The sequence below is a fragment of the Dermacentor variabilis genome, chromosome 8 (genome assembly GCF_050947875.1).
Source record: "Dermacentor variabilis isolate Ectoservices chromosome 8, ASM5094787v1, whole genome shotgun sequence".
Taxonomy (NCBI): Eukaryota; Metazoa; Arthropoda; class Arachnida; order Ixodida; family Ixodidae; genus Dermacentor; species Dermacentor variabilis.
In genome coordinates, this window is record NC_134575.1 from 14,362,623 (window position 1) to 14,389,331 (window position 26,709).

The following is a 26,709-nucleotide window of genomic DNA, read 5'->3' on the forward strand; positions in this document are numbered from 1 at the left end:
ATCCGAAGTAACTAAAAAGATTTGACAGATTCAACTACTTAGAACGACAGAAAGCGGAGCTATAGAGATGGTAAGGATTCGTTATGCTCATGTGAGCTTGCACAGATGAGTTTTGTGTCTTCTTTCGTTTTGCGCCTCAGTGCTCCCTTCAGTTGATAGTCCACGTTCGCGTTGTCCACTTCTCTACTCTTGTGTCCTGTCTGCACGCCTGACCTCTTTTTTGCATGATTCAACTACTGTTGACGTCTACGTAATGCGAAGCGTCGCACAGATCGTTGCGGCACGAGACTCCGACCCGCGTCGAGCTGGTGGGGCTCCGGCGGTCCCGATATACGTTTTGTTGGTTTCCTATTATTGTGTGATGTTTTAAGAGGGCGACGGGAAAGCGAAACGATATCGATCTGGTGGACGACGCTGGATGCCGCCGAAGCGAAACGGGATGCCCTCATCGCGCCGCCTGCTGCAGGCAATGGTGGCGCCTTTGGATTATCGCCTACTAAAAGCGTGGAGTACGCTACCAACAGCACTACGCACCACGCGCTGTAAAACAACAGGTAAAGATGCTTATCGCTATAGGTTTGGCGGCGATAGCTGTGAATGCGGCGTGCGATGACCCTGGTGGAGATTTGCTTCTAACGGAATAAGAAACTGTGCGCACCGGCGTTTTCATGTTTTCTTATTTACATGGGATCTAGCGGCCGGAAAACGCATCATTCGATTCAAGTTGAATGACTTACTGAACTTTGGCGCCGAAATATTGTGTTTTCCACGAACGTGTGAACCGGTAAAAAAATGGGCGTAACTTTGTTGGGTCATGTTTTTTTTTGTTCTTCATCGCGAACGCTGGCGCCAGGAAAACGTACGTAACGGAAACGTATCAACGATGTTCTACTGTGTATTGTAATAGCAATGAAGCAAACAAGAGGGATATTTAAAGAATTTTTGGCCACTAGAGGGAATATTTTGATAATGACAAAGGCGTGCACTGATGTCAAGCTTTCCACGGAGGCCATGTACTCATGAACGTTACCCCCACTTCGTTGTTATTTAATATGTTATACATAATTTGCACTTCGTAAATCAGCAGCTGATTGCAGTAGCGTTACCTTGGTGTACACTGCTGCCCATTGGCAGCTCCTGATGCAAACCACCAGAGACTGACAGGCAATATACTTTTGGAGCGAAAAGGCCGACATGGGGGCACTTCAGGTGGCGCAATTTCTCATTGTGTTGCCATGGCCTGGCAATTTTAAGCGAGTGTTGAAGAAAACTACGCATCCAAGACACAACAAAAACCAAGGATTTTCACGCTCTATCAATATCGCGTTTGGAGTCAGCATAGTTTGCACGAAAACGTTAATGCACTGAGCTTTTACTTCTAGCTGTAAATCAGATTCCTGTTAGTCTTTCAATGTTTATCGCGGTAATGTATCTATTGTTTTCTTACAGTGAGATTTATTTATGCCAGGACGGGTATGCAATATTTACCAGCATTATTTTTACCGAACAGTTAGCAAATACTTATTAGCTTCCTTCGTATTCTCACCCCGCTACGAAGAAGATGAAGCCGTTTGCCAAAATTTCCGTATTTGTTAGAAAGCATTTCTTCCCGCCGTGCTTTGCTTTGACAGGCTGCTTCTCTGAAAGACAAACGAGAGACGAAATGTGTTGTCGTTTCTCAAGAATAAACCACTTATTCAATAATCAGATGCGGTATGGGAAGCAGACAGCTGTTAACTTTACCTTCATCTGCACTATCTGCATCAACGGACGTCGTGAGGGAATGCACGTCTACGAAGGCTTCATCCTCAACTTCTGCATTAAGCATAAGCTGCAGGAGATCGCTTCTATCGTTCTGGAATGATATAAAGAGGCGATTCAACGAACAAACTCTAATAAGAGTGACATCGGCAGATAAGATGCAATAGTCATCGCGCTTGAGGCGCTCTTTTGCGACCGCAGGTGTGTTAGGCTTGGGGGACTCCCACACATTGCTGGCACCATCGCTCATTGCTCGTCAATCATACTTGAATGACTCTGCCACACAGCTATCGATTGCGAGTAAGATTTCAATCTAGCAGCCCCGGTTTCCATTGCCTGCCATCTTAGCTGGGAAGATGAAACGCGAAGGCTGGATAGCGCAACACCAGGGTTTATTAAAAGCTCCTAATTTTAGCTTTTATGGTACCGTGCTCGTCGTTGCCAAAGCCAGGCTTTGGATTAGGCGCATATCTGAGAACTGGCAACAACGCTGCCAGTTCACAGACCTCGGAGAAAGCTGAATATTAGGTCCCCAGCGTGATCGCCTGCATAATTATTTTTTGGGACAGGATTACAGATTTATATGCAGGCTAAATCTCGCTTACAACGTGACGACATAAAAGTCGAGTGGATTGACATAGAACTCAAGTAGATTGCTAAACATAAGTATTTGCGGAGAAGGGTCAGCAACTTAAATATCTATCGCGCCTGCGCGATTGAGAAGACCTACCTCCCGGTTTCCACGACGGAATTCTACGATAGGAGATAGTTCATCAAACATCTTGTCTGTGGCAGTCTTGTTGAGCCGCGAACTGTACGATATGAACGTTGTCCACAAAGAGGCAAACTCCGGAAAGCACGCTGAAAGGAAACAAGGTCACTAGTTGAAAAAATAATTTAGGAAAAGAACGCCCGGAGATTTCATGCGCTGCAAGAATTGATATAAGCGAAGCTTGGTTTGCTCTTTATGATGATTGACAATAATTGACCAGAATGTTGACGGCATACGAGAACAGTCAGGGGAAGGTAAATATTCCCTTGTGTGTATCTAATGTGTTTCCCTTCATAGTACAAAGAACACAAAGAGAGACGCGCTAATTCGAGGGCTAGCGCACCATTGTTCGTAACACATGAGGCAGCTCGCGCTGCCAGTGGCTCACATCGCGCATCGCATCTCGAGTGAAGTGTTGAGTTACTGGACAGTCCCTTCTGCATGGAGAGTCGCCTTGACGCTGCCGTGCTCTAATGCGGCTTTGCTACGACACGCCCTGTGTCAGTTATTCGCGTGGACTAACTTACACGGTGTGTTACTTTTCAAAAATTGAAACTCCACTCCCCACTGTGAAGGTGGTTGACCAGCGAAGCTCTGTTGGGCATCACGGCGGTACAACTGCACGTACAACACAGAGTTACCCGGAAATGTTTTGCAGCAACACACGCACGCATGCTACGAGAAGAATCGCGCGGCGTGTCATTCCTCGGACCATAATGCATTGATTTCGGAGAGATCGTTGTCAAGGCATAGTCCATCGCACACCCGGCAGCTCGATCCAAATTGACGGTCCAGAAAGTCTCTCCGAAGCCTCGCGTTGGCACCGGCGAAATCATTGTTACGGCCATCAGCGGCGTCGTCGCCGTGTCGACGCCTTCTTTTGCGCTGGGCGTTGCGGGCACGCTCTTCCACCCGGGCAGCTTCGGCCCTTGCTATAGAGCTCATGCAGCAGGCCTCACGACGTGGCGGTTGCCATTGTGTCCTGAAAAAGGGGCTCCGACCACAATAACTGAACCCTGAATAAATGTTGTTTCTCTCTCTCTCTACCGGGTAGCCGGATCGGCCCGACGTCGACGGTTGCATTCGGCAGTGGGAGCGCGTCCTTGTTCTCTCACCGTGTGTCGTCGGCGCGACATCGACGGTCACATTACTGCCTCTGCTCTAGGCCTCCTTCCTCGTACATTCGCTGTTCCTCGGGAGTACGAACGACTCGCGGCCGTGCCAGGGCAACGCTGGAGGGAAAATGAGCATCTATCCCCTCATCGGACAGGCAATACGTCACAGACGGGTGGTTTCAAACACGGGTGGCCGCTACAACCGCGCTTCGATGGGAAAGAAACGAACATTCTCTTTCCCTCTGTGGTTTCTTTAGCGCCTTCACTCTTGGTTTTGCGCTTACTCGTTCGTCTTATGGAGGAAGGGTTTCTGCTCGCTGACAAATGCCTTGCCCTTGCCGTAAACAGCTTCGCTGTAAAAATTTTTGGCAGAATCCATGTCACGATGAACATCGACGTCAATTCGCATTGAGGTACCGAGGCCGCCCACCGTATTGCAACCGTAGATACGCGTCATGTGTGAGGCGTTTATGCAGACGGGCTCCTTTTTTGCGATTCCCTCGGGACATGCATTGCCATATAGCACCCCAGTGACGAAGTGCGCCCGTGTTGTGTGGCTGAATATATACTGAGAGTCGACTTCACACGTATATAAAACATGTTGAAGTCGGCCCAACTCCGGGTGCTTTTCATTAAGTGTTTTGTTACTGAAGTGGCGCAGTGACATTATGGCATATACCCAGTGATTCTAGTTAGTATCGAAGAGGTTCATTGAACAGGGAAACATAACCAGTAGCCTAAGTTGGCATCAGAAAGGCCCGCTGAAGAGCACCACATCACTAATGACACATACTCTGTGACTCAGACGTGCATCAACGAAGTTAAGTGAAGAATAAGCCCCTACCAAGTACTACATACCTAGATACCAAAGTTGGTTCGATGGTAGGTTTTGAAACCTGTTTTGTCTGCTCAGTGTGCCGATGCGTTACATACTGGAATATTGACTGCACAACGAACCAATTTGACGTGAAAATTATCCGACAGACTGACAGGCTGACAGACAGACCCGGGAAAGGGCGCCAAATACTTTAAGAACGATAACCGCATTAAAATAACAGGAATGCACCTTGGCGTACTTTGCATATACATTTATCCAGTTTGCCCGCAGCTGTTCCTTGTCTAGTAGTAGCGTGTCTTTGAGTGATGAGAATATAAACGATGCGTTCTTTCTGAAGGCACTTGTCCCCTTTCTGCGCTCATCCCATGCGTGCATGCTGCCACGATCGAAGAGTGGCAAAGCTGTTGTTCACTTGTTTTGTTACTCTGTTGGCTCTGCTCCTTTTCCTTCTCTCTCTCTACCTTCTTCTTGGACTGTTGCGGGTGAGCACAAAGATATGCGCTTCAGCTTCTGCAATGCTTTCGGGAAGATCCCAGGCGTGTTTACAGCCGTTCCGACATCATTGTCGTGATAACGAGAGAGCTCATGAGGGCATTCTGGCCATGACCAGGGGGTCCCAGAGAGTATTGAGCATGTGCTCAGAGAGCTCACGTCGGACAGTTCTCATAGACACAGAACGCTGCATCCTTTTTGACCTCTCGTTTGCCATCTTCCGTACTCCGGCCACCTAAAATATGCGTGTCATCAACCTACACTCCGTCACAGCCTGCAAGAAAGCAGCAGCTGCAGTGGAAAAATTGCACAGGCAAAGAAAGTTTGGCATTGCGTTCCAGTATCCAATTGAGTATGAGGTGCAACATACAAGAGGTGGCCAAAGCACTGTATCGGTCAAGCTGAAGGCTTAACGCAGTGAAAAGTGGGGAGTATTCCATAATTCCAGCAATGTGGAAACCCACGCGGTGTCTGTCGTCTGCTTTCTTCGCGGAGGGGTAATACACAGCCAGAGGAACACTCGCTGGCAGGTGCCGATCGCGAGCGTCTTTCATACCCTTTCATACGACTTAGACTGGTCTGCTCATGTAACGCGCATTACTGCATCTGCTAACCAAACACTGGGATTCCTAAAACGCCATCTGCGTCATGCACCGCAACACGTCAAACTACTAGCATTCAAGACGCTCGTACGTCCGAAAATTGAATACGCATCCCCCATCTGGTCACCACATCAAACTTACCTTATAAATGCACTTGAAAGAATTCAGAATCGGGCGGCAAGATTCATTGATTCTTCGTATTCTTATAACACTAGCGTATCACTACTTAAAGCACAGTCCGCCTTAAACACGCTATCATCCCGGCGTCGCATTGATTCGTTAATCCTCTTCCACAAGTTCTATTACAGTTCGCTCCACCATGCACCATATGTGCTGGCCCCACCCCCTCGCCATTCCCTGCGTACAGGGCATTCCTTGCAAGTAACCCGTCCACGCAGCCGAACTACAACCTTCTCTGCGTCCTTCTTTTGCCGATCATCAAGCGACTGGAACGGCCTGCCCGGTCACATAACTGAAATCACCTGTTCAACGACGTTTGCTGATAAGCTTATTACTAATATTCTTTACTGAACTCATGTGGCCACCAATTAAAATGCACATTTGTAAACCCCACCCCTTATGTAATACCCCCATTTCAGGGGGTCTTTAAGGAAAATAAAAGTGAAGTGAAGTGAAGTGAAGTCTACTATTGACGAGATTAGCATTCTTGGGATACTTTATGCACATTCTGGTAACCAACTGTCTTTCTTATATATATATATATAGTGCGCTTTGCCGCTGCATTGCTGCAGTAATAATCGCAATAAAGCATATGCTCATTCTGAGGTGAATTCTGCAGGACTACTTTTAACTCCTCATCAATTGAATTTGTTCACACTTGTATATTATGCTGTTTCAACAAAGTTACGTACAAAATCTGTGGACTTACCAGTAAGGAAGTTTATCCATGCAGTACGAAATTGTTGAAAACTTTTCAAGCTCTCCTGAAACAGCGACTCTGCAGAGCTGTTCACTCGATCTTTTCGCTGCAGATTAGCTTTTATACCAAACGCTGATCTCATGTTGATGTCTGCCGTTAACCTCTGGAACAGCTGCCGAAACTCGATGACTTGGTGTTTCGGCCGCAGGGTCTCGATGACATCGAGCAACTCATTTGTGCTGTCGTCTATAAGGCTCGCCATCTGAAAGCAGAAGGCCGCCATTTGATCGCTCCTCCTAAGCACAAGGATAAAAAAATTCTTTGGCGATTTATGCCAATTTCAGCAACTAATACACGGAAGACAGAAGAGCTGTGCTCCCTAGATCTGACATCCTCTGTCCGACATAGTAACGATCTGTTCGCTGACTGTCGTTAAGAATGGCTAATCATCGAAGCCCTGGTCACACGGCCGACACGAAACTCGCTAACATCGGCGTTCTTTGACCACCATCTCTGCTTTCTTGCAGCAACCGTGCGAACTCCTAGGTCAACTCCAAGGTGGTGCTTGCAAAACGCAACGTTACAAGCAAAAATCACTTGCTACTGACCAAGAAACAGCGCGAAGAATTCAGCTTGTCCTGTGGGATATGTGCAGCTACTTTTCATTTTATAATCGTTACTAACTGCGTTTGAAAACAATTAGCTGCTGGTTAGCTGGTCTACACTTGATACGGAGCATGCCGCTCCGGACGTGGTACAATGGCCCAAAAGCAGTTGTGAAGGTTCCTTTAACTGTTTAGCTGAAAATTCTGTAAGCGAGCCGTCTGGTAGAGTCCTGAGAGAAGTTCTTTACTTTGTAACAGATACCTTGAGTATAGGATCCAAAGGTTGCAGTCCCGCGTGAATGGCGAAGCACTGTTTGCGACAGCAAATTAGTACACAGCTATAGGAAGTAAGGATAGTAGTTTTCTCGGGCGTATAAACTTGGAATATTCGCTTACTAACTGAAATAATAATAATGGTGTCAGTGCGCACAAGCAAACATGAACACGTCACACTCGGTCAACATGGACACGCTGGAAAAGGCTTGGCGCTGGTGTGAGCAAGAGCGGCAGCAGCAGCGAGCGAATTTACCTTCGTGCGTTCTATAACTTCAACGCAAGAGCGGCGCGAATAAAGCGTGCACAAACGTATGAGCCGCCTGCAGGCCCCTTTCAAGGTACGGTGGGCGCAACTGCTCGCAGCCGTGCAAAACAAACTTGTTGGTTGTGATTCGCACCATCGTTATGTATCTTGTAGACTGATATACAGCTGCCTGTATACAATAACTTTTTCAGCTCAGAGTGCTTTAGGAGCCCTGTAAAGTTCTTGAATGACCAACATGCGGGTATTGTGACTTTATATTTGCCAACACGGTACATAAGGATAGAAGGGCAAGTGCAGCAAAACAAAGACTGAGCACTACACCTGCTAATGGGGCATCTTATATCAGACAGTTGGCCGATTCCAGACATACAGCTTCGATCGTTGCTCAGCGTGCACTGACTCTTAAGCAGGTAGTGCAGTATATGTAGTGGCTGGCCGAACTCACGTGCCTTCTTTCTCATAGGTGGCTCGAACTTATCTGCTAGCGTACGCTAAGGAACGGAACGATGGAGTCCTGGCATTAACTAGGCAGTGTTACGGTTGGCATCTAGCACGCCGTGCAAAAAGTATTTTCGCCCACCATGCGTCGTCGAAACGAAGTGTGACTACCGAATTCGCCATGGTCAACTCGAGTGTCCGCCGGTCTGGCGGAAGCCCCGGTGTGTGTGCCACTTTAGAGAGTCCCTTTCCTCGAACTGTCAAACACTACAAGAGAACTTCCGCGAACCGGCAACGCGCAAAAGAGGAGGACAAGCTTCTACAATTCCCGGAGGCTTCGTATAACCAGAGGCTTTATATAGCCGGAGGCTTTATATAACCGGAGGCTTGGTATAACCAGAGGCTTTATATAGCCGGAGGCTTTATATAACCGGAGGCTTGGTATAACCGGAGGCTCGTTATAACCAGAGGCTCGGTATAACCGGAGGCGGGGCCCTCTTTCCGCGAATCAGACTCCCTACTGTCACGTGACGTCGACGGAAGCAAGATCCCTCCCACGATTGTAGAGAGCCTATTTAAGGGGCTCCGAAATGTACCTTTTTTACACTTCATTCTCTTCTCTTCATCTTTCACCAACCTTTGAATAAACCGTGCAAGTTTCGCACTAGAACTCATCTCGTCCTTGCTTGGTCGCCATGGTGTACCGGATGCCTGCAGCCCACCGACAACGCCCCGCTACCCAATAGTAACGTAGGTCGAGCTTCGATAGGCGGGCGTCGCTACAACTCGGCAGCAGTACGATACGCTACCCTGGAGTACGCAACATCAGCTGCACAAATGTTGTGCCTTACTGCATCGCCATTCCTGTCACTCACTTCTGTGACAGTCACGTTTTTTAGCCTGTCTCCTTTGAGAGCGCATGCGTAGAAACAATGCTGTATTCCACGGATATTGTCTATGAACTGCAGAAAAGACAGAGGCATGCCGTATCGAGGACCCTGCTCCAAGACAAGAGTTATGGCGCTAGCAAATCCCTTTGTGATCGATGGTTTCGATTTCATGTCATCGTGGCTGGCATCCTAAGGCACCATACAACGTCGAGACGCTGTGTAAAAAAAGGAATGCCACAACACGACAGATGTGTCTTGCGCTCACCGAAATACAAGTAAACGTGACAATCTGGTGAGAAAGTGCCACTTTCAAAAAGTAATGCAATGAACGTGTGAGAGCATTGTGCACCGATGCCATTGTGGCCACCATGTTTGGGTAAAAACATGGTGAGCGGCAACGTGCGTGACGTCCCGTAAATCAATCTAGCGGGTTTTTTAGACCAAACAGAAATTTCTAATATCGATTATGGCTAATAGTACAATTTCATTTACCAGTAAATCACTTACCGCGCGATCCCTAGGAATAATTTAAGGTAATATGCCTTGCAAACTAAGCGGCTACAATTGGTGAATTGCAAAAAAATGTGCCATGAAATAATTAAAGAAAAGCTAATCAGTTAAAATTTTCTTAATAAGATGATTATGCATTTCGATTTCTCATGCGAGTAATATCCGCCGCTCCGAGTAAACAAACGGAAGGAGTACTGTTACGTTATCTGCCGTAGGCGATTTATAACAAATTCTGTTAGAAAAAAGCATCTCTTATGGAACAAAAAAAAATATATATAGCAATAAACAGCACTGAGTAATTTGTTTTGTCTGTGTCTCCTCTAAATTAAAACAGTAGACTTGGGATTCCCATGAAAATGGAGACAAAGCGATCAACAGACAAGGGCAGCGTCACTCAGGAGTCAAGGCTTTGATTAGGAGCCTTTCCCAGGGAAGCATGAGAAATCTCTTGGTCGACTACTTTCGATCCATGTTTCGTGTGTCCGCTTCACCGAGTGCTACTAGTAGAGTGTTTTGCTACCAAGCTAACAGTATCGCTTCCTACCTTCTTCATGTTGCTCGTCGTAAAGGCGGGCGTGATGAGGCTGCGCATTTTCTTCCAACGGTCCCCCTCAGCATGCACCATACTTTGACTGATAATCGGATGACTCCGCGCGAAGCCTGACATCATCTGTAAGCGTTCAGACACCACCGTATTCCTTGAAACAATGCAAATTGTTCAAAAACTTGATATGATATAGCCATGAACCAGAGGATATACTTACTTAACATGTCGTGGAAACAGTCACGCAAATGCATGTACGCAGAAAGAAATGTTAAAATGAATCTAATGAAAGGAGGCCTCCTTGCCGATTACAAATTCGTAAAGTTTAATATATTTACAAGGTACATTTATATCAAATGACCACACCGTATAGTCCGCATACAATATGTAGAAGGAAGTTTCAGGCACCAATTAACGCATGTTAAAGCATTCACCAGGTAAAGCAGGAATCAATGCCGCAGCAGTAATACGTGGTAGAGCTACCGATCTGTAGCTCTCTGAGGCGGCCTTCTGAATTTTCAATGCCAGCTGGAGTGGCTATCCCTATGCTCTCTGCATATGTTGATTTTTATTTAAAGCAATACACAGGTGCTTCTTTATGTGAAGGCCTTTTCAAACACTCATAACAACTTTGTTTGTCCAATCGTTAAGAAGAAACTCCAACCATGCCGGGAGAATGTGACGATTGTGTTCTACATCTTTGACCATTGGTGGTTCTTCGAGGCAGGTGGCGCCTGCGTTGTCACCACTGTCAGACTGCCGTGAGACCACGGGAGCTAAGATAACCAAATTTAAAGGAATGGCTCATTACATTGTATTGGTCTAAAATTGGTAATTGTAAATAGAAAAGGCCGACGCATGTATCATGAGGTGACTCTTGCAGAATGTTCCACCGGTTTATACCTATACTTCGTTCCATACATAGCAGCATAGATTTTCTCACTATATTACCTAGAGGGAAATGTGGTGTTCCTGTGCTGTGGTATGCATGGGAATGCCGGTATATTGTGACTTCGTATTGGCATCGTTCTCGGAGCGACAGGCAAGCACCTTTTCGTCTGTCGCAATGATTAATTTTCTACTAAAGGAACACGTAAGAAGCTGTTTTGCTTTATTATTACACAAAAACATGTTTTGTTTAACTATGAAAACTTGTTATTGCATGACCAATTATATGAAACATAAAAAGCATCAGCGGGCCGCTAAAGTTGGAGTACAAACGACAAGATTCGCGCTCGCTCTGAACCAGCTTGTCGTCTGTTCTTGCTTTTCATCGCCTGGCTATTCATTGTGGGTGAGTATAAACTTCACTGGAATATGTAATATGCGTGAGCGGAAACTATTTATGAAGATTTTACTTTAAGAACGCGTTATTTGTGTAGCCATATCCACGTTTTGGACGAAGCCTCTTACAACATTAGCCAACACAAGCCTCGCAGACACATATGCCTTCATTCCCATGACGGCACAGCGCCCCTTAGGAAACTCCAGCACACGGTGGCGCCAGATTTCCCTCTAGGTGTTATGGTGAGAACTTCTATGCATAACAGTCAACGCTATGGAAGCTAGGGAGACTTCTTGCGATGGCTTCGTTCGCACTTGAATATATTTCGATGTTTTTTTACCCAACTGCGGCCGACTGTCGTTTATTTATCGGCTGAGTATTGGACGAAACAAGTTTTAATCCTTAGAAACAAACACACTTTCGTGTGCGGCTGCTAATATGTTGTTCTAGATCACTTCTCATTTTTGTTCTTTTTGTGTTTATTATTCGCGACCCGCCGCCAAGAGCGTCACTTGCATGCTCGCGCGAGCAAAGGCTGTTGGCGCGCAGTGAAGCATGGACGGAACGCGCGGAGTGATACATTTTCTTGACCGAACTTCTTGCGTAGCTCCCACAGCATTGTCTGCTATGTAAGGAGTGGAGTGAAGATAGCTTAATACTCAAATGAAAGTCTGCGTCCCCTAATTCTCAGAGGAGTAAAAAGAAAAAGAAGTGCCGCCTTTGAGACGCAACTGTGAAGTGGCCCATCGGCTCCGGCGATAAGAGGCACAAGCTAACTCTTTATTTTGTTATATTCGGGATGATTACACGCAAGAGTGAATTTTAAGTTAAGGACACGGCTCGAGATGATGGGATAGAGCGTGTGCTGCATGTTTGATTCGGCAAACTACTGGCCGACACAGTTTAATTTGATTCCGTATGAGCTATTGAGGCATTCTTTTTGAAGCCAAAGTTTGTTTGTATACTTTCCCGGGTTCAGTGTAGGCCGTTAAGTCGCGTTCTTACCATATTGTCACTCAATCAAAAAAAAAAAAAAAATCTAGGTTGCCAAATGGGGTCATTTGAAGAAAGTTTCCGTGCTGCAAATTTAGGCGTAGGTTTTTATCGTACGCCAAATTTTCAGCTTTGCATTATACTTCGCTCGTGGCAGCCGGCACTTTGCATGAGATGACCGAAAGGCGCCATAACGCTTATAAAATATTCAAAGGCGTCTACCCATTATCTTAATGTTCGCAGTTATCCTGCACGTTTGCAAGATATCTCGTGCTGTGGCACCTGCTGGAAAGAAAAGAAACTGCCACATCCAACGAAACATTAGAATGTCTCATGATTGCTTCGAACATTTTCCGCACCTTTCCGATTACGGCAGCTAGCATATCCAGAAACGTTTACTGCCGCATACAAAAGCGCTAACGTATCCAAAGCCAAGGGCCAATCATTTTCTGTACACCACTCATTGATTATAATTTTTAAGGCTTATTTAAGGAGCTAAAGCGATAAGTAACAATTTTAGTGTGAGTTTGCAAATAAACACGGCTAATTTCATGGATCTTCTAAAAGCGGCTTGAAGAGAAAAATACAGCAGAACTAAAGTTGAACATTTGTACTCACTCCTCGGCTTGTAAAATTTTTGAAATCTTTTATCTGGATCTTCTTGATTAGTTCGGGATCAGTCACGATAATAAACGGATGAGCCCCGTTGTAGAAGCTGTAAAAAGTCAACCCACAAACCAAGGCTACATGTAAAGAATTTGCTATATAAGGTACCGAGTTGGAAATATGACGTCATATAGAGACAGGCATTGTGGCTCGAGAAACCGATAAGTGTGTCTTGTGCTTTTCGTATGGTTATGTGAACGCTCTCGCAAGAGATCACTTTTGGAAGTTTCGCAAGAAAATTTTACCAGACCTCAGGGTAATATTCGACAGGAATCACTAGACCGATTCCAGCACCTGCAGAGCGGGAACATGGTATCGCTAAGGATAGCATGATTATGCAGTACAGGCTAATAAATTGTTTAGCGGATATCACTGCAGCGGACAACAGCAACGGACTTCTAAATATTCAAGGGAAAATATGTCTACCACCTCCGAACTAGATAAGATTATTGCGCCAAAAACACAGACTTTTCATTTACTCTGCGGGCCACAAGCCTATTAGCTTAAATTTCTTTATATTCGTTCCCGAAAAGAAACAAAGAAGACTGAGCACGTACCCTACAATGTCTCCGTATTTGTCCAACCATTCCTTGAACGTGGTCAGTGATCCCTAAAAGAAAGCAACAACAATAAACTACTCCATTACAGGGACAATTTATTTCGCCGCCTAGCAAAAACAGGGCAATTGTAATAAAAGGTTTGTATGAGGTTAGTTAGCATGACATGAGAAGACAGCATGCTATAGCACATCCCTAATAGATTTCCTTTAGTGGTGTGGACCAGACTGCCGAGGCGAAAATTTGAAGGATGCTTAAGCTTCGCCTTTAAGAGTGGAACGCGATAGCATTCAAAGATCCCTGACCACTTGTCACGCTTCCAGGCAGCTAGTTTATGCAGTCTTAATCTATACCGGGAAACGCTGGCGGTGAACACTATGCCCGAAGGTGAGCTTTCTGGTAGAAACGCGACCTCTTGCGTGGGACGTGGATGCGCGTAGTAGAGTGCCATCTGCACGGTGTTGCAAGGAACAGGATGCGCCGCTCAATGAATGGTACAAACGCTGGAAAGGGGCTTTGTGTTTGAGTTTCCCCGTAACCCAAATGATGTTTTCTCGTATATTCAGATTACAATCCGGCGCTATCATGTCAGTAGGTCGTGCGTAAGTCGTACTTAGCGATTTTTCAGACGGTTTTACTTTGAGAAATTCAATTATTTCAGTAACGCATTTGCGCTACATGGAGGAACCGCGCGGTTCTGTGTGCGTGGTTCGGCATGTTTTTCTCTCACAAGACGGTCGGCGTGGTACAGCGGACCCCGACGCCGGATCTTCTGCGGCATGGAGCCCTTAACACTGTCACGTTAAAATTACGATTTGCAAGCCGCAGAAAATCTATATCTCACTTTCTGCAGACAACAGAGAGAATACTAAACATTGACACACGACTTGCTTCGCCACATCGGCGTCCCGTTGCTCCTAATAGTGTGTTCGCGGAAGATTAAGGTTTTCTTTAGGTCTCCTAAGGTCGTATTAGCCTTGAAGCATATGTGGCTCTACAGTTTGTAATGCCAATTTCAACACGGATTGCGGCTATGATGAGAACAGGAAAGCTAAAAGTATTCGTTCAAATTTGTTGAACTTGCATGATGCAATGTCACAAGAGCGGAAAAATTGTGCTGGCACTTATCTGCGCAAGCCGCAATGTCGGGACCTGCCTGCGGAAATGACGAGTTCCTCTTTCACAATCTCTTTATATTGATTTCGTTGCAAACTAGTTCTGTAGAAGCCTGCAGGGTGAAGGATAGTTCACGAAAGAGAAAATGAACGTCTAGCCAACTGAAGGATGAATATATACAAAGAAAACCTGTATGGGTTTCTAAGAAAGTAAGTTTAGCAGCCGAAAAGAAGGTCACAGACCTACGCAGCACAGGTAGCACAGTCACCCGAACCATAGAGTCGTCGCGGCGACGTTTTATCTCGCCGTTTTCGCCAGAACGATCTGAACTGGCTGCTCTGAGTCGACAGCGAGCTGCGGCTTGCGCTGCTCCCTGCACAGTGGTATGCTGAGCCCGACGTTGCCTGGTGACAGCCACGCGCGTAGATCTACGATTCGCTTCACCACCAATAGTTTGTGCCTTGCGAGGAAGCGCCTAGACGTGTACCGAAGGGAAAACACAGGTATCCGGACTACGCGGTGCATCTGCCCCACCCCTTGACCCGCAACACGATACGATGCTGTTGTTGGTGATGATGATGATTTATTTGCATCCCCTTTTAAACGTGGCAGTGATAAATGGTCACCTAGCCTGCTTGAGTTAACCAGATCCAGCTACATGCACCGTGCACATGATACATGCAACTGCAACATGTCGCGAGGCCTGGGGGAATGCACCACTACTGCAATGCAAATTTTGCACGTGTAGACGCTACGCGGCGCGCATGACACATCGAGTCAAAAGGGCACGATACGATGCTAATGATGATGACCATGACAATTTACTGGCATTAAATTTGACACGAGACAGTGACACACAGTCACCTAGCCTACTTGATTTAATGAGACCTGCTATACATGTTTTCATTCTAGCATTCTTGCATGGATCTCCTTAAGCTTATTTTTCTTCCACGCACCTTGTATATGTACTTTGTAGCAGTACATATGCAACTGTTACATGAAGTGCCACCTCCATTAATAATAGGCAATTGCAGTACAAAGTGCGAAATTATCAACGCTACGTTGCGCGCATCGCACATCGCTTGACAAGTGGCACGATACAACGCTAATGATCATGATGATAGTGATTTATTGGTATCCCCTTTGAAATGGGGCAGTGACATAGTCACCTGGCCAGCTTGATTTATACAGCTCTACATGTTTTTTTTTTTTCAGTCTAGCATTTTTCATAGATCACATTAATCTTTCTTTTCTTCCTCAAACCTTCTCGACCTACTTGTACCGCTATCCAGGCATGTGCTTCATGGCTTGGCACGCGGTGTAACAATATGCAACTGCATTGCAATATGCCCACATATCGACGCTATGGGGCCCGCTTGTCCCATCGCTTGTCTCCTTGGGTGCTGGAACGCGTTTATGGGGCAGTGCGTCCCCTACAAGCTAACAAGCGCTGGCGGGGATCAGTGGTAAAGCAGATGGCCCCCTCGTGGCGGGGCCTGGTTCGACCCCGGCGGGAAGTCAGTGTTTTTTTCTGATTCCCAGTGATTGCTGTGACGGAAACCGCAGGCGGCGGCTGCACACAACAGTGCCAACGGAAACGGCTGTAGGAAGTACAACAGCTTACGCTGTAAAACATTTGCATAACCCGGCGCATCTTTGTAGCTTCATGCCGCACTAGAGTGAATGATAATTTTCCCCTTTAATCAATAAAGTTGTTTCAATCTAATAATAGATAACAAGGAAATTACAGCGGGAAACTGAAATTCAAGGAAATTTCATGCATTGTGGCGCAGTACAGCATTCTTTCGAAGGAGAATTATACTTTCTAGGTGTCGTTATTAAGCAAAGTTGGCATATTGAGGTGTTTTGTTTCAGTGCTTCAATTGGGAAGTCTTCAATTTTTTTATTATGGTGAGATAGCTTGTGAGTTCTGTTTGAGCATCAATATGTCCCTATTGCCATACGATAGGAATTATGGCAGACTTATAAATAATTGTATTTGGTTATTTTGGTGAAAACCTCACAGGTTGCTAAGAAACTACACAATTTCTTGTCATTTCGGCGAGTAGTGAAACTAGTGAAACAAATGTATGCAATGCCCCCCAGCACTTTTACCCCCCTAGATTAGTAACAGCGTCGCATTTCTCTTGTTGAACACAGTTCCCATACATTTCTTTCCGTCATGACATCCATGCTTGGTTTAGTGTTGTTGGCTATATTTCCCAGGCCCTTAATGTCGAATCAGGTCAGCGGGAGTGCAGGCAGCAAGCCCTATCACAATATTGTAGTCGTGGCTTCGATAGCCTTTAAGGACAGTTAGGTGAAGTCAATGAATGCTAATCTTTATTTCCGTGCCAACCAGCCAGATTCGACTTTCCAAATATTGTGTGAATTTTTATGCCGTTCCTGATATTGTAAAATCGTGATCCTGGTATTAAGAACTTGAAGTGATTGGTATTGTGACAGTGTTTATTGCTATTGTTAGGGCTAGTTTGAATAGAATTATTAGAATAGAGCGTTGCAGAGTTACCACAGACACACAACAGAAACACGATCACCGGCGACGAAGCCCTTCTATGAAGCGATTTATCAGAAAAGAACGCAGGGGGAGTGAAAACGTGAATACAAACGGCCATGTGGGAAGAACTCCATTGCGCACACTGGCAGGTAGTTGTAGTCTCTGGGTGGCAACCAAATCTCGAGTCTGAGCACAGGTAGCACGGTTGCATATATTCGGTTGAGCCTTGCTGATGTGCTAATTGAGTAAATAGCATGTGGCAAGAATAGTTCACACTCTCACGTCAGTCTGATAGAAGCACTTTATCGTCTGTGTTTCTATTTATGTTGTCTGTTTTAATTCAAGAGCACTGAATTCTAATGCACCGTTTAACGGGGCTTACCATTAATGAATATTTGTGGCGTTGAACGTTTTGTGAACAGTTTTCATGCACCAAATACGTAATTTGTGCACAGCACCATTGCCAAAGTGTTTATGCTGCTGAAGAACATTGTCAGCCTTTTTAAAACGCATTGGTATGTCGCTGTTATATAAATATTTTAACCTGTATATTTATAAATATCGTCCTTGTAAAGCAAGCTTTACCTTCTGTATTATCTCCGAGAGGTTTCCTGAAAGAAAGCTTGGAGGAGGTCCGGGGATTCCGAGGTCTTTAAAGAAAGCGAAACGTCGCTTGCGTTGTCTGAAAAAAAAAATGCAACAGCATATGGTGCGGGAAATGTGATACTGATGTATTTTTTTCTTAAGGTTACTGCTTAAACCATGACGAGTAAACTTACCCAAAAAGGCAGTAGTTCGATATTAATAGATATCTAGAGTAGATTTGCACAAACAGAAGGGAGCATAAAAGTGGATTAATCTGATCCCCTATGATTTCAGTCTAAAACTTCACCAAAGGGATAGTTATTCGTCATAGTGATGCTTACTTTAAAGGCGCGTTAACTATCACACGTTATTGTTTTAAAGCCGCAATACATTTTTTCTTTTCTATGTAAGGGATGCACCTAACGTTGAATATCAAGTGCTGTCCGCTCTAGTGGAGCCATGAATTCTGAGGTATAATTTTAATAGAAAATTCGACAGAAGCTTATTGGGTCGGGATGAACGATGACAAAAGAAAGGTGCGCATCAACAAAATAAAACTTTAAATCTCAAGACGTTTCGGCTTCCATATAAAATATTTTTTCACGAACGGAGCTCCCGTATGGAAGCCGAAACGTCATGCTTTTTAATGTTTTATTTGGTCCGTGTACGTCTTTCTTTTGTCAAGATATACTTCTGGTAAACATGTGAAGACAGCCATAATTAAACAATGAACCATGCACTAAGCCCGACGATGAGGCTCAAAAGTAGGACTTCAAGCATGGCTTCCGATGCCGGCGTTCGGGGCAATGACACGACACACTTGCCGGGACTTGAGCGGAAATCGCGGAATCAGCACATCTTGTCGCGGGTCGCACGCATTATGTGGTGTTGCTCTCTTTTCGCGCTGTTGCTATTGTTAGAACACGACTGTAGATACGGTGACATATAACCAGCTGTGACTTCCCATATATAGATGTGACTTGCACCGTGCAATGACTAACACAGACTAGAAAGATAACAAGAGCCGAGCGCTCGTGTTACTCGACTTTATGAGATGCATCAACTTTTTCCATTCCTTACTTTCCACCCACAGCAGTCACATGACCTAATAGCAAGCTTGTTTGAAGCGGGGGCTGGCTGAAAAACTTTTTCTTCTTCTTAAGACGACCATCTTCAGCATGTAAGCTGAACCAATGGAAAATCTTCGGTATAAGAAATAATAGAAACATATTCGCATGTTTATTATGCCATTTTGAATTATGAAAGTAATTCTATCAACAAATCCACGCAAATTTGTCTGCTGCAAGGCGGATAGTATATATACAGGATTCTTGCTTCTAAAATTTAATGGAATTACTTCTCATAGCCTTTGGCTGAACGGGTTTGCAAAACAAATGAAACTATGAGAGATGATCACATAATATATGGGTTAGTTGGCTCCAACTATCGGAAAATACAACTTAGCCTATCGCACGGCTAAGGAGCACGAGGCGCAGTTGTACACTCTAAGAAATGTTTACACCCTTTGAGTCGTATCTTGCCACACAACAATAAACATCATCTGGCTTGTCCGCATTTCATTTTTTAACGCTGCGAACCCGGTACTTCCCAGTAACGAACGGCATGCGCGTTATCAGCAGGACATAGCGTTGGCGACAAAAAAGTAGTGGGCGCGGCGTTTTCAAGAAAGCAAACGCAAGCAAGGCAGATGACGATTATTGTTTTGGGGCAGATATGCACCCAAAAGGGTGTCAACGTTTTTAGAGGGTACCACGAAACTGCTGTGCTTTAATATGTGTCATCCCTATGGGGAAATTTCTCCGTTGACCAAACAAGCAGGCGCTTCAACGGATGGATGGATGGATGCTATGAGCATCCCCTTGGGAAGGGGGTGGTGGTTTGCGCCACCAAGCGCTTGTCAATATATTGCTTACTGACCTACGTATGTTATAAAGGAGAAAAAAAAGCATCAGGATAAATTCTCGTAACCAAACAGCTGTTTAAGAGAGCGCCATGCTGCGACGTGTAGACGTAACACTTTGGTCGTTAACCGTGAGAGGCATCAGTGGTCGGAAACATTTCCTGACAAAAATATTCTCTGGGTCTTTCAAATGCAAATTCAAGGGCAACATTTTATCATGAACAGGGATAATTGTACTTTTGCAACAAGAGCTTGGCCTGGGTTTAAATGGAAGGAGAGTTTGCTTGTTACATTTAAATACAATCCGGTTGAGCGGTGGGATGAAGCACCACTCTTCCATTTTCGAGTATTTTCTCGACAAACAGCGACTTCTTCGCCTCCCTGAACCAGGACTGTTGGTGTCATCTTCTTGCGCTTAATATCCACGGCTTAACTAGAGATTTGCAGCGACAGGTTCCAGCAAAAGCTCCGGAAACGCTGGAAGCGCTCTTCGAGTTACTCAAACTGCTTCCGCATTCCTGGACTGAGCGAAGCTACGAGGCTACACAAGATTTTTCTGGGACGCCAAGCGTGAATCGCTTGGATAAGAAGCGTCCGTCGGGGTTGGAAGGCGTCACGTCTAACTTTGGCACGAGCATCGCGAGACCCCTCACTCCGTGCAGAAACGGACCGACTGACAAGTTGAAGAGCAGGGAGAAGCAGAAGAAAATTCTAAACATGTCTCTACAAATGAGACTGTCCAACTTCTGTCATCAAGTTTATTCCATATATAACTTGACGGGAACGGTGAAACAATGCGAGCTGGTACAGACAGTGGAGTTTTAATCTCAATTGTAAAAAGAAGCAGAGCCAAATCAGAGAACATATTTACAGGAAAAAGAGTCGTTGTGCGAGAATACGATGGGCGTGAAAAGGAACATTGCGAATGGATGCGCTTAAAACTTAAGTAGTAGTCACCAACTGCAGAAATACTGACACTGGTTACAGAAGGCATTGAGTATGACTTTCTACTCTCCCGTGAAGGCCTTAAATTGCACAAGCTTAACATACACTGGGGTGACACTGTGTCCGTGAGCGAAGGAGCGCATAGCCGCAACCTCTGGGAAAGCAGAAAGAAATCCGCATTGTGAACAAAGAAGATCACATTCCTATCGTATATCCTGAATTATACTGTTACAGATGCTATCTTCCAGGTACTACGAAGTTTGAAGTTCCCTTTCAAATTACTGTAGTAACAACTGTAGTACAGAACAAACCTTACCACCTCACCAGAAAAAAGAAGGCAATACTAAAAGAAGAGCTGGCGAAGATGTTGGACGCGCGTATTATCCATCCGTCAGCATCACCATACGCATCGCCGGTAATAATAGCACCCAATGAAGATAGAAAATTCCCACTCTGCACATACTACAGATCAATTGAAAACCAGACACAGATCCTTCCATTGCCTATGTCTAGAAAAGATGGAAATATTGACGACACAGTTCGATGCACTTGGTTTTCTGAATAGACATACTGTAAAGGCTTTTGGCATGTACCACTTCAAGGGAATAAAAGCAGTATATGGCAGTTATAATTGTGTTTGGTATATAGGAATACAACTGTCTTTCTACGGATGGAAGCACTCGCCCAGGTGGTTTAAAAAAAATGATGTATATGGCTCTGGTTCCGTTCATGGGCCGCTTGTGCGTTGTCTACGTGGCCAATATTATTGCGTATTCTAAAAACGTGCGTCTTCGTGAACAACACCAGGCTCATTTCCTCGCTGCTTTCTCGGAAACGAACTTATAGGTAAATTTTCAGAAGTGTGAATTCTTTAAGAACAAGGCAACTTTCTTGGCCAAAGTGCTGCATGCCACTGCGAAGAATACAAACGGAAGAATCAGGGTCACGCGTAGCAAAAGACGTGAGACCTTTTGGTGTTCACTCACTTCGTGTGTTCTTGGGGTTGGCTGAATATCATAGAGCATTTATCCGTGCCTATGCTCTAAAAACTAGTTGCCTGACTTGGCTTACACAAAGAGGCATACCATTCTGTTAGACGGCTGAGTGCGAAGTGGACTAAATTAAGATTAAACTATGGAGTTTGACGTGCCAAAGCCACTTCCTGATTATGAGGCACGCCGTAGTGGAGGACTTCGGAAATTTTGACCACCTGGGGTTCTTTAATGTGCACTTAAATCTAAGTACACGAGTGTTTTCGCATTTCGCCCTTACCGAAATGCGTCCACCGTGGCCGGGATTCCGAAGTGGACTACGAAGAGCTGGTACGAGTTATCTCCTCTCATCCATTCCTGAGACTTCCAGAATTTGCTCTACCACTTGAGCTCAATACAAATGCCTAACACTTCGGAACGGGAGTGATACAATACTAGCGAGCCGCAAGCCAGCCGAATCATCGGCCACTAAGAGTATTTGGCTACCATAGATGCACATTTAACGAAGAGGAGGTGAACTACACGATGACAGAGAAGGAAGCTCTAGCCGTTCTAAAGGCTATTCGGTACTTCCTTTCCTACATGGAAGGTAGCAGATAGAAGTTGTACACAGATCATGAGGCGCTCACTCACCTTTTGAATATGGCAGAGCTGAAAGGAAAAGTCGCACGATGGGTCAGCGAGCTTCAATTGTTGGACTTTGAAGTGAAACACCATTCAGGAGCTTCTTGAAATATGAGGACGCAATATACAAAATAGGGGTCAAATTTGTTGACGAAACAATAGATGCCGCCAAAATTTGGGAAGGAACTGAACCTTCACAACAGACACAGAGAGGTAGAATTGCAGTACCTCCCACAGTGCTTCCGAAAATTTTGGACCTTTACCACAATAGTTCCCGTTCAGGTAATCATGCTGGTTTCTGGCGGACATACATGGAACTGACGAACAGGTTCACATGGCTCCACATGAAAGAATACATGAAAAGTTACGTGCAGTGATGTGACTAATGCCAGGTCGAAAAAGTAGTTTGATGAACGTACTCAACAGATTATGTCACCGAAGCAGTCGAGCGCACCATTTGAAGTCTTACACATGGACTTCGCTGAACTGAAAAAAAAAACGAGAGCGTGAAGAAAACGCAAGCATTCCTCTTGAGTGAGTGAGTGCACCAGGATGGCGGCACAGGAACCGTGGAAGCAGGACGCCGGCAGTGTGATCTCCATTTTTAGTCGAAAAATGTTTTACAACGCGAGAGCATTAGTATCAGACAATGGACCTGCCTTTCGGAGCTATCAACTTAAGGAAGGGGCCGAGCGACGTCGAGTTAGATTCACAGCTCATATCACCCAGCACCTAATGGGCTAGCTGAGCGAGCTATTTATGACATCAAATAGTATATAAATATGCATCCAGACTTTTCAGGTGGATGGAAGTGCTGCCTTGAAGCGGCGGTAACTCATCATAACTAATGCTACTCGACAGCTCTGGGATGTACAGTGCTCTTTGCTGCTACTGGGAACCCAACCTATTGACCATCCGACACGTCTATAGGAGATAAAGCAATGCTGCATATGACAGAAGAAAGAAGAAACGACGAAAGCGAAATCAATTGCTGTGAAAGACTCAAAAGGAACTTTGATAGAAAACAAAACACAGCGATATCAAGAATAGGGGTTGTAAACTTGGTGCTATTGAGGAAAGGGTTGGGGAATTTATGTTTTAATCACAGAGGCCACTTTCTGTTGTCGAAACAACGAGCTAACAAGATATCTAAAAGACTGTGTGGTATGTAGGTGCAAGAAATCAGCCTCTATAGCAAGCGCTTTTCACTGGCATTCCAGGAGGGATTAAAACAAGGGCGGGGGCAGGGGCGGTGAGGCGTGCTCATGCAGTTGAAGAAGAATGGCAAGACTGAATCCGCAATAAATGGGCTGGGGGAGAAGAGGCGAATAAAGAAGAAGTGAGAAATGGCGTCATGAAGAGTAATCTGTCTGTTAATTATGGTCGGGCTTCTTACAACGTACGCAGAGCAAATAAATTTTAAAAGGCAGGAACAGTTCGGCTTCCATGCGGGAGTCTTGTTTACAAGCACGGTTTTCGTATGCAAGCCAAAACGTCTTGCCTTTTAAAGTTTTATGCGGTCGGCGTACGGTTTTCTTTTGTCCACATATACTTCTGGTAAACATGTCAGTATAGCCGTACTTACATAACGAACCATGCAGCAAGCGCGACGATGACGCTCAAAAGTACGGCTTCAAGCATGGCTTGCGATGCCGGCGTTCTGGGCAGTTTGACGACGCAGACGCTGGGGCTGCAGCGGATAGCTGTCATGAGCAAATGCGCTTTTGGTTTTTTGGGCTTTTGCTGCGCTTTGAAAGCATGCTGCATTATTTGATGACCTGGAATGCTGTACATCTACTTACACATGCTGCAGCCATATTCAGAGCTGTTTCAGGAGTGGAGTATAACAAATACAATAGAGCAGATTGTTGGCCTGGTTAGTGCTTGCTAAAAGACATTTTTTTTTGCCGCAGGTTAAAACACACACAAAGGAAGACACATAAAAGACAACATGGGTACCACTTCCAACTGATTTAGTTAGGGCGGTGACCCAGGAATATTTCTGGGTCACCGCCCAAACTAAATCAGTTGGAAGTGCCGCCCGTGTTGTCTTTAATTGGGGTCTGAAATATCGATGCCATCAAATACAAAGGAAACTGCAGCAGTTTTGGTTTGCGTGATAGAAATCGAGAATTTCCGCGGGCTAGATAGTTATAATCCTGCTAATTCATTACGAAAATCCGAGTTGTTAGCTGTTTGTATTTTGATACGCAGTTCTTCCTTAGCAGTGTTAAAGCAAACGATACTGCCAGGATTACATGCCTCGTTCAGCCGCCGCGAGCGACGAACACGACGTGATGTTCATCCAAGGAATCTTAGCATTTCTCTTTTTAGTCTCGGGGTGAACAAAATTACCAATGCATAGTTTTACGATGCACTCAAATGCAACAACCAATGTGTCAAAGTTATCGAGTATAGCAAGGGCTTCAAATGAATCAAAATTAGAAGCTACTGTAAGTGTATCTCATACATGGGCCATCAACACTAATGAAATCGAAGAATTAGACTACAGTTTAATAAATGAAGAGTGAAGGTAAACGTGCACAGCTTTGTGATCAGAACAGCCATTGATCATGTCTCACTGAAAATCCCTTTGGACGCACTGAGAAGTGAGAAAAGCGAGGTATTTGGGAGAGTTAGGGTGGGTTGGAGGTTGTACGATTTGAATAAGACCAAGGGATAATCAAGCAAGGAAGTTCCCTTCAAACAGAAGTGTCACGACCGGTGCACCTCAGGTTTTGCCAGCCAATACCCGATGGAGTGAAGTCCCCCATGAACACCAAGTCCGTGCTGCCGAAGTCCGGTTAGTGCATGAACATGCTAAGCCTCCGTAAAATTTAATTATAGTAAGGAACCTAGCGGGTGACAGCACGCACCAACAATTACACAGTTTCCGTACATAGAGCCCACGATAAGCAGCGCCAATGTTAGGCGCGCGATGGAGCACACAAAATTTTAGGTCTGCGCGAATAAGCAGCGCAAATAAATAAATGCTGGCAAGCGCAGTTGCAAGACGGGACAAGAGAAAGACACACACTGGACCAGCGCTACTCGCAACTAAACTTTAACGTGAAGATTTCGCCTACTTATGCACACAGCAGACCAGGATCGCGCCAGCGCTCTGTCCATGGAGCCTTCCAATCCGTCATATCAAAGAGCGTACAGATTACAGCATCATTTATAAAAACTTCTTTTCACTGCTACACAAAACAGCCGACGTACCGCTGTAATACAGGCGCTCTCTTTATTTCTAATGATCGGGGATTTCTCTGGCCAAAGCATTGGCACTCCTGCCTAGGATTTGAGTACCGGAAAAAAATTGGCTTGCAATGCAAGGGCAAATGAAATGAAGCTTTGTTAGCTACAGATGGCTCGTGTCCTCTCGCCCGATCGTTGACGCATTGGCCCGTTTGTCCGATATAAACCTTCCCGCTCGTAAGCGGAATCTCGCATACAACTCCAACGCCGAATGTCACGTGTGGCCTGGTATGCTCCTTTCCACAGGCGGGTTTCCTCGGAGGTCCACAAATGTGTGCCACAGCCCAGCAAGCTTGCGCGGCGCAGAAAACACATTAGGCAGGTCGCACCTTTTTGCCACATTCTTCAGGTTGTGCGCAACCCGGTAAACGTAGGACACCACTTGCGGCCTTTTAGTTCGTAGAACCAACCGTGGTATTCTCCTGCCCTTCAGTTTCTGCATGAGGGTCATGGACACAGCTGCCAAAATCGAGCGAGGGAAACCAGCGGCCTATAGGCTTTCAATCTGACAATTAAAGCTATCCTGAAGTAAGTGAGCATTAGAATTTGCTACCACCGACTCTAGGCATTCAGTTGCGATCGCTCGTTTTACCACCTTACTACGCGCTGAATCAAACGGCACACGAGGTAGAAAGCGGAGGAGCGTGTGGCAGAAGCGTGAGAAGGAAAGCATAGTGCGGCAACGATGGCTTTCAGATGGCGCCAGATTAGCGCGCGTCGTCTGGGTCGTCTGTCGGCGGTGGCTGCTGTGAATCGCGTCCGCGCGTCACCCACGCGCTGCCTCTCGCGATCTCTAGATTAGCGAGGCAGTCGCACCGCACTTTACTTCATTTGCAACTTGCCTCACGAGGCTGATTGTTCGCGGCAGCCAATATGTCGCGAAATGAAAACACGCATAGAGCGGCGCTCAAATTTTGTATTAGAAAGTATCGTAATCGTCAGTGAATATTTTGTGGATTTTATATGTGGTCCTCGCGTGAAGAAAAGAAAGATCCATGTCTATCTCGCTAGCTTCAATGTGATTTTGACACGCTAATAAATTCTGTATCACAGTTCTGTGAACACTGGGCAATTCGCTCGCTGCAACCACCGCTCTTCCCCACGCCAGCATTTTGGCAGCGAGTGTCCGCGGTCATCGAGTGAGGCGTGTTAATGTTCGTCGATGCGCGCGTGACATGCTTGTCACTTAGCAAACGACGGTTTGCAAGTTTGTGCCGCCAATAAAGCTACTATCCTTTGTTCGTATAGCTGTCTAGCAATT

General features: G+C 45.4%; 1 protein-coding gene across 4 annotated transcripts in view; it reads right to left on the minus strand.

Annotated features, from left to right (window-relative positions):
• LOC142589677 (cytochrome P450 3A9-like) overlaps nucleotides 1–23,874 on the minus strand; it is a 45,786-nt gene extending 21,912 nt beyond the window's left edge. For all 4 annotated transcript variants that reach the window (XM_075701218.1, XM_075701217.1, XM_075701216.1 and 1 more), the window contains exons 1-9: nucleotides 23,776–23,874; nucleotides 17,709–17,805; nucleotides 13,490–13,542; nucleotides 12,885–12,981; nucleotides 9,989–10,114; nucleotides 6,470–6,722; nucleotides 2,492–2,622; nucleotides 1,744–1,855; nucleotides 1,547–1,640 (exon numbers count right to left, since the gene is read on the minus strand). In XM_075701218.1, coding sequence (XP_075557333.1) covers nucleotides 1,547–1,640; nucleotides 1,744–1,855; nucleotides 2,492–2,622; nucleotides 6,470–6,722; nucleotides 9,989–10,114; nucleotides 12,885–12,981; nucleotides 13,490–13,542; nucleotides 17,709–17,805; nucleotides 23,776–23,831 — 1,019 coding nt within the window. In that variant the 5' untranslated portion in view covers nucleotides 23,832–23,874. The remainder of the gene's footprint in view (nucleotides 1–1,546; nucleotides 1,641–1,743; nucleotides 1,856–2,491; nucleotides 2,623–6,469; nucleotides 6,723–9,988; nucleotides 10,115–12,884; nucleotides 12,982–13,489; nucleotides 13,543–17,708; nucleotides 17,806–23,775) is intronic.
• Nucleotides 23,875–26,709: the final 2,835 nt, after the last annotated feature.